This window comes from Schistocerca piceifrons, chromosome 1, assembly GCF_021461385.2.
Source record: "Schistocerca piceifrons isolate TAMUIC-IGC-003096 chromosome 1, iqSchPice1.1, whole genome shotgun sequence".
NCBI classification, from domain to species: Eukaryota; Metazoa; Arthropoda; class Insecta; order Orthoptera; family Acrididae; genus Schistocerca; species Schistocerca piceifrons.
The window spans coordinates 822,768,608-822,784,157 of NC_060138.1; the positions used below are offsets into that span (position 1 = coordinate 822,768,608).

Here is a 15,550-nt window from a genome sequence, read left to right on the forward strand (position 1 = left end):
GGTTCAGCAAGTACATAAAAATACTTTTAGGTGCCTTGGCGGTTGTGTCTAAACCATCTATGAAACGTGTAGTGGAAGAAACTGTAAATATTTGTGGAACCAGGGACAGTGTTGTTGCACTTGATGGGACAAGGCAACGTCGAGGACATCATTCCTTGAATGGTGTTGTAAGTGTTACTTCTCTGGAGAATGGAAAAAGTTGTTGATGTTGAGTGCTTATCTAGGTACTGCCACACCTGCCATAGTAACACTGAAGGACATATTGAACATCAGTGATCTAAGAATTATGACGGTTACAGTGGAGGTATGGAGTGTGATGGAGGCCTAAAAATATTTCAGAGGTCAGTGCCCGTTCATAATGTTAGATATACGAAGTACCTAGGCGATGGGGCTCTAAAGTTTATAATAAAATTAATGTGTTCAATATTTATGGTGATATCTTGGTAACAAAACTGGAGTGTTATGGACATGTGCAAAAGAGGATAGGTGCTAAATTGAGGAAGCTACGAAGAGAAATGAAAGTTGCTATCTAATGGAAAATCTCTGTCTAGAGAAGGCAGATTGGCAGAAACTGAAATAGACCTTCTTCAGAGTTATTATGGACTGCCCATTAGATGAACTGCGCCTCTGAATGAAGTTACAGCAATGAGAAAAGCTGTATGGGTCACCTACTTTTATAAGTTGTCCACAGATGACCACTCTGTTCATGGACTTTGCCCTAAAGGAGCAGATTCTTGGTGAGGCTACCATAAAGCAAAAGAAAGTGGTCAAATATACCATCATAAGCATTCTCTTCCTGAGCCTATTATGAATGAAATAAAATCGATCTTTAGAGACCTGAGTGACCCTGTTTTGATTCATGGGGGCACCCAGAAAACAAATGAAAGTTTCAGCCATTGCATATGCGAAAGATTGCCCACGAACGTTTTTGTAGGACTAAATACAATAAAAGTTGGTGTAATAGATGCAGTGATATGTTTCAGTGATGGAGTGATAGGAAGGTTGGAAGTCCTGAGAAATTTAGGCATAAAATATGGCTCTAATACGGAAGATCAATTGCTCACGTGTGACACACAATGGGTGCATGAAGCTAAAAGATTCACTCTTCATGTTACCAAAGAAGCAAGAAGTGCTAAAAGGAATGCCAAGAAGGAGCTTGAAGATGAAGAAATGCTGCAGGATGAAGACTATGCTTCAGGAATGTTCTGAGGCACAGTTTAATTGGACTAATATCTTCATTCACAATTTCTCGCAAGTTGTATTTTTCAGAATTCAGGTACAAATATTTCCTAAGTTTATAAAGCATTGCTCTATTTTTTTCTGTAACTTACAATAGTACATACTTGTGTAGTAGACCTAAACTTTATTGCAGAATCAACTAAATTATAGAAAAATAACATTTTTATTAGGAAAAAAATTACAAAAATGAAAATGTAAGATGTGATATTTTTTTTATCCTTGTAATATACATAATAGGTGGAATTAAATAGGTCTAGTACCTCAGCTATCATGTCATGCATATCTGGTAAAAATTTTGTCTCCATCAAATGTATAACATTGGATTAAATGGCATCTCATATTGAGGAAGCATTTTGGAAAAAAATGTATCAATATCTTTGTAATTTTTTTAAATACTTCTAAGCATGTTCAAAAATATTCAAAATATTTCTAATTTGCTTAGAAAGTGTGCTGCATTACCTGATATCAACAAAAAAATCTGTAAAACATATACATTATAAACAGTGCCTGAAAGAAATAGGTGTTGATTTTTACATAATATTGAGCCAGAAAAGTACACTGTATCCTTAAAAATGCTGAACCTTCCATGCCTGTATGTATCTAAAACAATAATCTTCATGAGAGAATATTTAGGGACCTCCCATGCATATCAGCAAAAGAGCTCAGTGCACAGTCAGAGAGCAAGAAAGGGCAATAACAGTTATGTCCTCTATGCCAGGACATCAACCTATCATAAAAAAGACCTTCATAGAAGCACACATTCATATAACCACCGCCCCCCCTCCCCTAACAACTACTACTTGTAAATGAATCCCTCACCCATTTAAGTGGAATATTATAATATGCAATAACCAGACATATTACAGCAGTCACGTGTGTGATAAGTCACACAAACTGTATGTATGATGTTGTTGTACTAGCATATCCATTTACATTTACATTAAACTCATCCACTTATCCAAAGCAGTCAACTTTGAATAAATTCTGTTAATTATTGTCATTACATATAATCTTTATCTTTCTGTATTTGTTATTGACTTGTCCTACATTTTTACAAGTTGTTGCATGACCAAAGCAGAATAAATAAATAAATGTCACAGTGTGGTAGTTTCTGTATTAATATGTTCTGTTTTACACAGTCAAGAGCTTTAGTGAGATCACATAAAATCCCTACAGGATGCCTTCTACAGTTCAGTTCATCTACAATTTCTTTTGTCAGGCTAAATGTAGTTCCCTCTGAGGAGAGCCCTTTCCAAAAGCTGAACTGGAAGGTTTTCAGTGAGCCATTTCGTGTTAGGTGATCACATAGCTCATTGTAGACTATCATCTCAAACATTTTTCAAATAACTGGCAACAGAGAGATAGACCAATAGTGCGATATTACAGGTCTCTCCCCATCTCTGCGTATTGGTACAACTGTAGCATGTATTAATCTGTAAGAAAATCCCCCAGTTTCCATAGACCGGTTCACAAATAGCACAATGTGTTGCTAATTAGGAGATCAAATTACAGTGCTCTGGTTGACATTCCATTTTACCCAAGAGCTGGTGTTTTCAGCGATCTGACGATTATTTTAACCTCATTTGGTGTTGTGGAGTTGCAGTGTTATTACTGGTGTATGTGGGTAAAATTAAGTAGTTTTATGGCTTCTGAGGGAGGATCAGTGTTTTGTGTTCCTACTGCTAGGAAAACTTTATTGAATTCGGAAGATGCACTTTTCAGATTGTTATGGTTTGCCTAATTTTTTGTGAAGTCTGCTTCTCCTGACTGTTCTAATTTTCTGCCCCTGTTTGTTTCAGATTTTCCATGTGGTTTTTGTTTTATTGTTTGATCTGTTAATTGACTGTGCACATCAATCTTTTCAACTGCTTACATTTGATTTGGCTTTGATTAGTCTCTGGGGGAAGCTAGCTTTAAAGTGTTTGAGAAACAGGTTTAAGTTAAATTTCTTATATAAATTGTCCCCCTCTTTGTCCATGGTGCAGCAACTGTGATATATTTTCATTAGGAAAAAACATTGTAGGTTGCAAAAACAGTATACAGTTTATAGATATGTTTCACCTTTTTGAGGCCTCTTCAAAAATCATACAGGACCTGTAAGTAATGCATTAGTCATAAGCAGTCAAAATTTTGATGTGCACCTTCAGCAAAGACATGCAGCTATGCTTAGAAAGGGTCACACTCCCAATCTTGACACAAACACTGGTACATAAATCATAGTGGCTGGGAGCACATTACCGCATGTGCACACATTACCCATAGTGTCTTCACGGCAGACTTCTTCCACTAGTTCCTATTGTAGATTATTTCTAAACATGATGCTGGCTTTGTTGTTTATTGTTCTAACATGCGCAACTTGAGTTGTTGCTGAGTTTTACGATTGCTATTTGACTAACATACCAATTTGGCTGCAGTGCCAGAACAATGCACACATGCAATGCATGTGTATATGCGTATTGTTTGCTTGTTAGCTCTGAAGGAGGACATTGTTTGAAAATCTAACTGCGAGTTCAGTTTTGTTTATGCATCTCTTCATGGCTCACCTGTATGGCAGGTGGTAATCTTTATTATTTCCCTTGTTTGTACTGCATCTACAAGTTTTCATTATCACATTTAGGATGATATTATCCTCACTTTTTTAAATGGATGACACACAAAAAAATGTTATTACCGTTCTGCCCAACAACTTCAGTAGGGCTTGATGAAATCCCAGTCTGCGTAATTAAAGATTGTATAGACTTCATAAAGGGCCCTTTAACAGACAAAATTAATGAATCTTTCGAATCTCGATACTTTCCGGAGTACCTAAAACAAGCAAAAGTTATACCTATCCTTAAAAACGGAGATGTGGAAAATGTAGAGAACTACAGGCCGATCTCTATACTGTCTATCATTTCTAAAATAATAGAAATACTCGTCAAAAAGAGACTGCTAAATTACCTGAATAAATATAATCTTCTTTCCAATGACGAATTTGGTTTTAGGCCCGGAAAAGGCACACAATCTGCTATAGCACAGTTCACTAAAGTAATTTTAGAAGCACTGGACAAAGGTGAAAATGTAAGTGGTATCTTTTTAGACTTGTCCAAGGCCTTTGATACAGTTGACCACAAAATCTTACTTCATAAATTAGGGCAAATAGGAATAAGAGGTGTGACAAAGAAGTGGTTCAAATCATACTTGGAAAACAGAGTTCAACGAGTTGAGGTATCACAAGTTTCAAACAATTCCCTTATAAAACACCTGACCCAGAAAATGTGAATATAGGTGTCCCACAGGGAAGTGTATTAGGCCCAATATTGTTTCTTATATACATTAACGACTTCCCACAAAGTATCAGACATGGAGAAAAAATACTTTTTGCTGATGACAGCAACACAGTAATAACAGGTGAAAATCCAACACAACTGTCAGAAAGAGCAAACAAGGCTCTCAATGATGTTGACAACTGGTCATTAAAAAATAAAGTAACCCTAAATGTAAAGAAAACTAACTATATTAACTTCCAATTGAACAAAAAACACAATGCCACTAGAATAAAAGTTAATAATAATGAACTAAAATGTGTAACAAGTACCAAATTCTTAGGGATGAATGTAGACAGCCAGCTGAAATGGACAAACCATGTCAACATTTTGGCAAAGAAATTATCCACAGTGCTCTTAGAATCCTTGCACCGGTATGCAATAATACCCGTCTTAAAAATAACATATTATGGATATCTACACTCAGTCCTCAGCTATGAGATCATGTTTTGGGGAACAAGTGCCAGTAACATACAAACTGTGTTCAAAGTACAAAAAAGGGCCATAAGGATAATAACAAACAGCAACAACAGGGCCCACTGTCTAGAATTATTTAGAAAGCTAGGCGTTCTAACTGTTTCTTGTGAGTATATCTTTCAGAACATAATGTTCATTAAGAAAAATCTCAACATGTACAACACAAACAGCCTAATACATGAGCATGAAACAAGAGCTTGTCACCACCTCCATCTAGATAGAAAGAACAAGGCAAAGACGCAAAAAAGTATATTTTATAATGGGATAAAACTGTATAACAAATTACCACAAGAAATTAAAGAAATAAATGAGCCCCTCACTTTCAGACCAAAGCTTAAAACCTTTTTAGTAAGTAAAAGTTGTTATACTGTAAAAGAATATTTAACATAGATGTAGATTATTAGCAACGTATGACATTATCACCAAAATATTATGTAATTATAAATGTGTGTATGACTAGTTATAAAAACTACACAAAATATGAGAAACCTGTTTCATTGTAAATGTAAATGTGTGCTCATGTGTTGTAAACTGATGACATCCATACGATATTTATTGTTCCACGGATGAATAAATAAATAAATAAAATAAAAAAAATAAAACAACAAAGTATTTACGCAGCAGTCATCACAAATCACTAATGGTTCTGATCTTCAGCCATACTCATATTTCCTATTTGAAAATTATTTTCTAGACACATACTTTGATAGCTGTCATGCACATGTGAGATCATTTATAGATATTTCCTGGTATAGCATTTTCTCTTTTATACACCAAAGTTCAACTGTTACCAAAAATTAACACCCTCATTTTTGTTTGATTACATTTTATGAACTATTGCTGAGTCACTGTATCTTGTAATCTGTAGAGAAATAAAATATAAGAAGACTGTCACAATTTCATGTGCATGAAAAAAATTAAGACAATAATCTCTGCTTTAGCATGAGATCAAGTTATAGAAACTGTATTCCTTTGATTTACTTCTCTATGAAGTGAATTAAGTAGGTATTAATCCAGCTTATGAATGAGTTGATCAGTCATTTCTCACGTTAGAGTACTTTTTGTTTTGGTACAAGTAGACAGTAAGAATGATGATATATTTCTCCTATGTTAGTTCACTTCACATACAGCTACTACTACATATCCATATTATTTAATTTCAATGATATTTTTTAATTTCTTTCAGGTGCAGACCTGTCATTATGGTCACCAGATAATGAAGAAAATCCCTGGGAAGCAAGTGGGCTGCTCGAAGGTGATATCATGATAGCAAAGGTAGATGATTTGAGAAATGTCATTCGGGATGAAGACAAATACTGGCCCAATGGAGTTGTTCCATACTATATAGCCAAAGACCACTTTTGTAAGTCAGCAAAATTTCTGTCAATTTGTATACACTACATCTATAAACACATCAGCCCAATGTGCTGTAGGATGTATGGACTACTTTCTAACCAATGAATACATACAATGTGAAGTGGGTGATTATTACAAATCATAAGAAATTTTTCTCTTCTTCTTTCAGTAGTTGAGAGGCAAATGAATGGGCATTTATGCTTTATGTGATTGATTCAAAGAAACTATGATCCAGTTAGCTGCAAGAATGAATACATATAACATATGTAAATTATGTTTTAAGCTTCTCAAAGCTCCTACGAGAAGCAGTCAAACGTCAGATTCAGAAATCAATGTTTCTAACACTTCAGATTAAAGTGACAGCAAATCACACAGCACATGTGATACTGACTGATTGCCATCTACAAACTAATGTAAATGTTATAGTACATCTCAGTAACACATGAAATTGTCTTCTATATGACCAAAGTCTGCAAATTGTTGTATGTTGTGTCAATAGTGGTTGCTGGCATGACTTAGTCAACTGGATAGGTCAATGTAGTTAGGAATCCACAATGTGTGAATAATGTCTTGGGGGGACATATATGATCACCAGTTTAGAATGTGCTAGAACTATTTACCTATCAAAGAATGAAAAGTATATAATTAATATGCATCCATAACACTTCTTTGAGGATAAAAAAGCTGAACATTACAACAAGGACCAAACAAAATTTTAATTCATATTTGTTTAACATGAGGCATCAGGTGTGCAGAATTGGATTGAGGGAAGGAGAGGCAGCTGGTGCACAAGATAGGAATATGACAATGTACAGGATGCCTGTGAGTTCGTGCAACACACAATGACGATGATATGGAGTGATGGACTGGAAGTGGGTGACAGGACAGGGTAAGGGGAAAGTGTTGGGTAGAGGATGTGGGTGCAGTGGATCAGTGGAGATTGAGGTCAGGAGGAATACAGGAGTGAAGAATGTATTGCAAGGACAGCTTCCATCCATGGATTCCATATTTTCAGTGGCAAGAATTCCCTTGCCCAGTATGCTGAAGGCATCACAAAGGCTTTCATAGACAGTCACTATCTCTCAAAACCGTGCAAATAGATTTCTTGTGCCATATCCTCACACACCCCTAACCCTCCCATCCATTCCAGAAAAACAGCTGCAAAGGAACACCTTCTTGTCTCCCAATATCATCCTGGGCTGGAGCAACTGAACCATGTCCTGACTATCCATGATCATACCCAGAAATGAGGTACATCCTATCCCTGATCTGTCCCATGCTCCTACAGTGGAATTCTGTGACCCACCCAGCCCACACAGCATCCTGGTCCCTATCTCATATTCTCGTCACAGAGATCATACACCTGTGGATGATCCAGATGCAAGACCTTCCCTATTCATCTACCAGGACATCCTACTCTAGTCCTGTCACATCAGACACAGGGCCACTTGGCAAAATAGCAATGCCATATACCAGCACTGCTGCAATTTCTGCACAGCATTTTATATTGGCACAACCATCAACCAACAGAATGAATGTCCACTATAAAACTGTGGCCAGTACAAGAGTTGATCACCCCTTCCTCTGCCCTGTTACCCTCTTCCAGTCTGCATCTCCATCATCATCATCACCACCACCACAATCATGTACTGCACATCTGTTGCCTCCTTCCAAGCTGACAGTTACCCCTCCCCAATCCCTTCTCACACTTCCTACTCTATTTGTCCCTCCACCCACCTCAGCTTATACAACTGCTCACCATAGTGTACCTGCCAAACTTCAGTCTCAGCATTATACACTCCTGGAAATTGAAATAAGAACACCGTGAATTCATTGTCCCAGGAAGGGGAAACTTTATTGACACATTCCTGGGGTCAGATACATCACATGATCACACTGACAGAACCACAGGCACATAGACACAGGCAACAGAGCATGCACAATGTCGGCACTAGTACAGTGTATATCCACCTTTCGCAGCAATGCAGGCTGCTATTCTCCCACGGAGACGATCGTAGAGATGCTGGATGTAGTCCTGTGGAACGGCTTGCCATGCCATTTCCACCTGGCGCCTCAGTTGGACCAGCGTTCGTGCTGGACGTGCAGACCGCGTGAGACGACGCTTCATCCAGTCCCAAACATGCTCAATGGGGGACAGATCCGGAGATCTTGCTGGCCAGGGTAGTTGACTTACACCTTCTAGAGCACGTTGGGTGGCACGGGATACATGCGGACGTGCATTGTCCTGTTGGAACAGCAAGTTCCCTTGCCGGTCTAGGAATGGTAGAACGATGGGTTCGATGACGGTTTGGATGTACCGTGCACTATTCAGTGTCCCCTCGACGATCACCAGTGGTGTACGGCCAGTGTAGGAGATCGCTCCCCACACCATGATGCCGGGTGTTGGCCCTGTGTGCCTCGGTCGTATGCAGTCCTGATTGTGGCGCTCACCTGCACGGCGCCAAACACGCATACGATCATCATTGGCACCAAGGCAGAAGCGACTCTCATCGCTGAAGACGACACGTCTCCATTTGTCCCTCCATTCACGCCTGTCGCGACACCACTGGAGACGGGCTGCACGATGTTGGGGCGTGAGCGGAAGACGGCCTAACGGTGTGCGGGACCGTAGCCCAGCTTCATGGAGACGGTTGCGAATGGTCCTCGCCGATACCCCAGGAGCAACAGTGTCCCTAATTTGCTGGGAAGTGGCGGTGCGGTCCCCTACGGCACTGCGTAGGATCCTACGGTCTTGGCGTGCATCCGTGCGTCGCTGCGGTCCGGTCCCAGGTCGACGGGCACGTGCACCTTCCGCCGACCACTGGCGACAACATCGATGTACTGTGGAGACCTCACGCCCCACGTGTTGAGCAATTCGGCGGTACGTCCACCCGGCCTCCCGCATGCCCACTATACGCCCTCACTCAAAGTCCGTCAACTGCACATACGGTTCACGTCCACGCTGTTGCGGCATGCTACCAGTGTTAAAGACTGCGATGGAGCTCCGTATGCCACGGCAAACTGGCTGACACTGACGGCGGCGGCGCACAAATGCTGCGCAGCTAGCGCCATTCGACGGCCAACACCGCGGTTCCTGGTGTGTCCGCTGTGCCGTGCGTGTGATCATTGCTTGTACAGCCCTCTCGCAGTGTCCGGAGCAAGTATGGTGGGTCTGACACACCGGTGTCAATGTGTTCCTTTTTTCCATTTCCAGGAGTGTATGTTCAACTGAAAAGCTAGCAAAGTTTTCATTCTTTTTTGTGTGCATGTTGATAACTTAACACTGCTACTATTCAGTGAGTAATCTTCTTTACTACTGAATCATTTACATTGTGCCAGAACTTCCCTTATCATATTTATGAATATGTTGTTTTCTAGATTCACTGTACCTAAAAGCAGAGAAATTTAGATTTTATAAAATATAAAGAGAGAGTAAAATTTGGCTACAGGAACAGTGAGACACACTTGGAAATAAGTCATATCACAAAATAACTGTAGGCACTAACAGTTCACAAGGCAATGAAGCACAAGAATAGATGGAAGATCAGACTATAATGACACATAATCGATTAGCTTGCTAGAGATGGAGCAAAGCTTCAAGTGGGACAAGGACAAACAACCACATTAACTAAGTCATGGTTGCAGCACATTGCAAGTTTACTGATTGCCAGGCATTTCAAAACTACAATTTCTCTAAGAAAGAGACAGCTCATAAAAATTCTGACTCCAGTTGTACTGGAATAGTAAATGAATATTACGAACACACGTACACCCACTTCTTAATAGGAGACATATTCTCCAGTGAACAATGTAGATAATCATCACTTTCTTACTACTACTATCATTATTGGCTAAACATTGCCTCAGAACTTCTAAACTTGTTAGGAGAAGCATCAAGTAAATGAGCATTCAAGTTTGTGTGTTGAATCTATGACACAGGGGACTGAAGCTGAGTGCATTAGCAGTGTGTTGTCATGCATAAGAGCGTGCCATGAAAGGGCAATCATGTGAACTTCTGAAAGAGCCCATGAGTGCCTTTTTAAACCCTGCCACACTATGTTTGCACTCAGTTATCATGTTATTACTGCTTGCATACATTTGCCTTATCTTCTTATCTTCAGTGTATATTATGATGATTAGCATGCATGCCACTGTCTATTAAAGTCATACTAACATTCTTAGTTGTTTGTGTGTCCAAGTTACAACAGAGACATACCAGCAAGAAGAACATCAACCACACAATACCAAAAATAGCAAGGACAGATAAATCAGCTTGACAGCTCATGCATCCAAGTTGTGACTAGAATAATATACAGTGGAATGGAAATGAAAATTAAGGACTTATTACATGAAAATAAATTTGGCTTTAGAAATCATAAAGATACTAGAGGGGCAGTTCTGGTATTACACTTGATAATGGAAGCTAGATTCATCAGAAATCTAGACAATCTCACAGGATTCATTGGTCCAGAAAAAATATTACCTAACATAAACTTCATGGACGTATGTTCCATCTATGCAACTAATTGAAGGCTGTTTGTTTATTGCCATATGCTTTTCGATTCTTTTATTTTTGAAGCATCTTCAGTAGCCAGTAACACGTTTCTTTTTATACATATAATAAATGTATTATGTTATAGTTACAATATATTGCTATGTTAAATTTTGTAACAATATAGTGTAACTACCACATAATACACTTATTATATGTATAAAAAGAAACATGTATTACAGGCCACTGAAGATGCATCACAAATAAAAGAAGCAAAATGCATATGACAATAAATAAACTGCCTTCAATTAGTTGCTTAGACAGGACATACCTCCATGAGTCGGCAAGACTCACCGGAGGAGAAACACCCCCCGTCTGAAGATATCCAGCGCAGCTCTGGACGAAATGTTAGGAACAGAAGAGTTTCATGGACCACGACCTTACATCCCGGAAGGTTTACCAGAAGATATGTTATCTGGTCGTGAAAGCTTTCATACTATGATACCTCCATGAATTTTAAAGCAACTAAGGAAAGACAGAAAACAGAAAAAATGACAATAACGTAAAGTGTTGCAAAGTGTTTGAGATCCACGGGAAAAAGGTATATGTCTGTGCCTTAAGAAATAATGGTAATGTAGAATACAGTCATATAGTAAAAGGGAAAAATACAAATGGACAAGTTACAGAGAAATAATCTGATTAAATACAGCATAGGTCAGGGACAGAATCTTTCTCCTCTATTTTCACCCTTTATATCAAAGAAGTACTGAAAAGATTAAAAACAAATTGAGACATAGGATTAACTACCAGGGTGAAAGGAAACCAATTATAAAATTCACTGATGACATTGATATCCTCTACGAAGCTGAGGACAAATTTATGGGATCTGCTGAATGGAATGAACAGGTTGTTGACCACTTAATATGAAAGAAAAAGGTTAATGACAAGCAGAAGTAGTAGACAAAGTGAAGAAAATCTACTACCACAGGAGCAAAATGATGCATTGACATAAGATGCCGACTAGTGCAACATAATAAAGTCCACTAGTATCAAACACAGCCTTTAATTTGGCAAATAAATTTCAGAGAATGTAGGTCTGGAGCACATCATCATAATTGTTGTTGTTCTTGTTCTTGTCATCTTCAGCCCAAAGGCTGCCTATCTTGTGCTAGCCTCTTCGTCTCAGCATAGCTGCTGCATCTACATCCACTTTAACCCACTTCCTGTAGTCAAGACTAGGTCTCCTTCTGCAGTGTTTACCTCCCACACTACCATCCATCCCAAACTGCCCCCTGTAACCAAATTGAGTATTCCTATTAACAGATACTTTATTTTACGCAAGCTGTGCCATAATGCTCTTTTGTCCTCACTTTGATTCAGTACTTATTCGTTAGTTATCTGACCTATCCATTTAATCTTCAACAACCTTTACTAACATTTTCAAAGCTTCTGTTCTCTTCTTGTCTATTTTACTTATCATCTGTATTTCACATCCATTTAAGGCTGCCCTCCAGAAAAATACATTCAGAAAAGACTCCTATTACTTAAATTAATATTGGGTATTAGCAAATATTTCTTTTTCAAAAATACTTTTCTTGGTATTGCCAGTCTGCAAAACCCAAATAGCAAAGCTCTTCTACAACTTGTTGTGTCTCATTTCCTAATCTAACCGTCTCAGAATTTTCCTACATTTCATTACCCTGAAGCACTTTTGTTGACCATCTTATAAAGTGTTTTCAAGACACTATCCGTTCTTTTCAACTGATCTTGTAAGACCACTGCTATCTCTGATAGCATTACAATGTCACCAGCAAACTTTTTGTAACATCTCCCTCAACTTCAGAACTATTACCAAATTTCCCTTCGGTTTCTTTGTTGTTTGCTCCATGTGCAGACTGAATTATAGGTTGGAGAGGCTACACCCCTGTTTCACTCCCCTCTCAACTGTTGTCTCCCTTTGATGTCCTTCCATTCTTATAACTGAAATCCAGTTTCTGTACAAGCAGTAGATAACATTTCACTCCTTGTATTTTGTCCCTGCTACATTCAGAATTTCAGTCAACATTATCAAAAACTTGCTTCATCTATCTTCATTCTATCTTCTAAGACATGTCAGATGGTCAGTGCAAACTATCCCTCATGTTCTTACATTGCCCTGCAACCCAAACTTACTTTCCTCAAGGTTAGCATCTACGAGTCCACAGTATTGTATAATGTGAATTATGGTCTTCTGGAAAACTGGAAAAGAAGAAAACTGTCATTTTACATGCAGTCTTACAGAAAGATGATGAAAATTTAATATATCAATAAGTAAAGAAATAAGATTATCCATGAAATTGGGTAGGAAAGAGATACTGACGAAACACGAACTAGAAGAAGGGGCAGCATGATAGACAACATGTAAAGAGACCACAGAACTACTAGAGAAGTACTACAGAAATCCACTGAGGACAAAAACTGTAGGGGAAGCCAGAAAATGGAATATATGCAACAAAAAATTGAGGAATTCTAGTAGTCCTATATGTGCTACTCTGAGATGGAGAGATTGCACAAGAAAGAAAATCATGGTAGGCAACATTGAATCACTCAGAAGTTGATGAACACCTTCCCTTGCTGTCTCTTTGTTAAAAAGAACATAAAACAGCACACCATGGCGGCAACAACATATCAAAATAATAATAGGTAATCATTCATCTACAGATAGATGATGTGTAGCACATAGGAACATCATAAAGATCAGAAAATCACATTAGTCTTAGGGTTTCAATCTTCTAGTTTTCATACATACAATGACCTTTGTTCATAATTTGACTTCTCCCTATGATGTGGAATAAGTCAGTTTTACAATTATACCACAGTTTCTCTGTGGAAATCATGACAAAACCTGCATACAGCGATTTATAGATAACTAATCTCTCTTCCTCTCTTGGTTTGCTTTGCCTTTTACATACAGCAGCAATTTATATTTAACTATATTCATTCTGCCTCTCTACCCCCCACCCCCCACCCTGTCTGATTTCAGTTTTCTGAATTCTTACTATTAATACTTTATTCAGAATTTTTTCTTACATATTCAAACTATTTATTACCAACTTACTGAAGAAGCAAAATAGACAAAATTACAATAAAAGATTCCCAACAAGTAAATATGATTCAGTTTTGGGCATACACACATTTCAGTAATTTATTACAATAAAATAGATTAATAACATCACTGAGGTTAGCATACAGCTCAGATAGTAACACAAGTGCTACAATTTTTCTACTGAAGTTAATATAGTAGGCTCTCAAAGTTTAATCCCATTCCTTATGTATGAGTTGAAATCCAAGTAAGCATTAAAATTTTTTTTTATCATTGTGAGAACTGTCAATGTTTCTAAATTTATATATTTGTTTTAATCTGTGAACAAAGCAACAATAATTAATTATTACTTAAACATTCTCTCTACACATGCACTGAAACTCGAATTTTACAGGAAGTCAACCAACCATTGTGAAAAATGTCTAAAAGTTTCCTGTGTCATTTCATTGACACTAACGGCTAATTTGTTCTCAGTACAATGATATATCTTCACAACACTTACTCACACAAGAATCTGTTTTTGTCATTTGTTATTTTGTAATGGTGATGAGCTTTAATATTGATATAGTTTAAAACAATGTACATAAGGCCATTAAAGGAAAATTACTGAAAGCTACTGCCACTAAAACTACATAAGTCTAATTTGTGTTTTATTACACAATGTAACAATAGCTGTTGAGCAAGCAGTTGATAAGAGTAGTTACAACCACTACAAACAACAATATGATGATGATGATGTTTGGTTTGTGGGGTGCTCAACTGCACAGTTATCAACGCCCGTACAAATTCCCAGCCTCTGCTCAGCCCAATCTCACTACTTTCATGAATGATGGTGAAATCATGAGGACAACACAAACACCCAGTCATCTCGAGGCAGGTGAAAGTCCCTGGCCCCGCCGGGAATCGAACCCGGGACCCCATGCTCCGGAAGCGAGAACGCGACTGCGAGACCACAAGCTGTGGACCCAAACAACAATAGAAGCACAATCTCACAAGCAGTCACATAAGTCTTAGAACAAATGAGAAAAATATTAGTAAGCAGAATAGGAGCAATCTGGCAGAAGAATAAGCAAGTAAATTAGTAGTAAATTAGTAGTACTGCAGATCAACTGTGTATAAGAACACCCATGCTGCACAAGGCATGTGAACAACCAAACACAGTGTGATGTAAAATAAAGGAATCCCCACCAATGTAGGTGACAAAACAACAAAACATGCATGGGAAGTAATAAACAACAACAAACTGTTTCTTGCTGAAGGTGTACTCCTCAAAATACAGGCTATTATTGATTGTTTGAACAATAAATAACTGTTTGTATGAGTGAAAAATGGCAGGAAACATAAACAGAAAATGTGAGTTTTCTGAAGAAAATCACCACGAGATAGTTTTATTTATGACGATCTGTTCTGTTGATTGAGAAGATTTCTGAAATGGCTCACATCATTCACAGGTATATTCAAAGCTGATATCATGTAAATTTATAGCAGAACTGTTGAATAGAATCAATTTCCAACTTCTGTAATTGCTGTTTTGTGGAATGTAAAAAAAGCTTAATATTTTCTGTCATAATTTGTCCAGCAAAATATTTACTTAATTCA

General features: G+C 38.0%; 1 protein-coding gene across 1 annotated transcript in view; it reads left to right on the forward strand.

Annotated features, from left to right (window-relative positions):
- LOC124775407 (astacin-like) overlaps window positions 1-15,550 on the forward strand; it is an 86,714-nt gene that overhangs the window by 40,289 nt on the left and 30,875 nt on the right. The window contains exon 2 of the mRNA XM_047250243.1: window positions 6,208-6,384. Within this exon, the coding sequence (XP_047106199.1) occupies window positions 6,208-6,384 (177 nt within the window). The remainder of the gene's footprint in view (window positions 1-6,207; window positions 6,385-15,550) is intronic.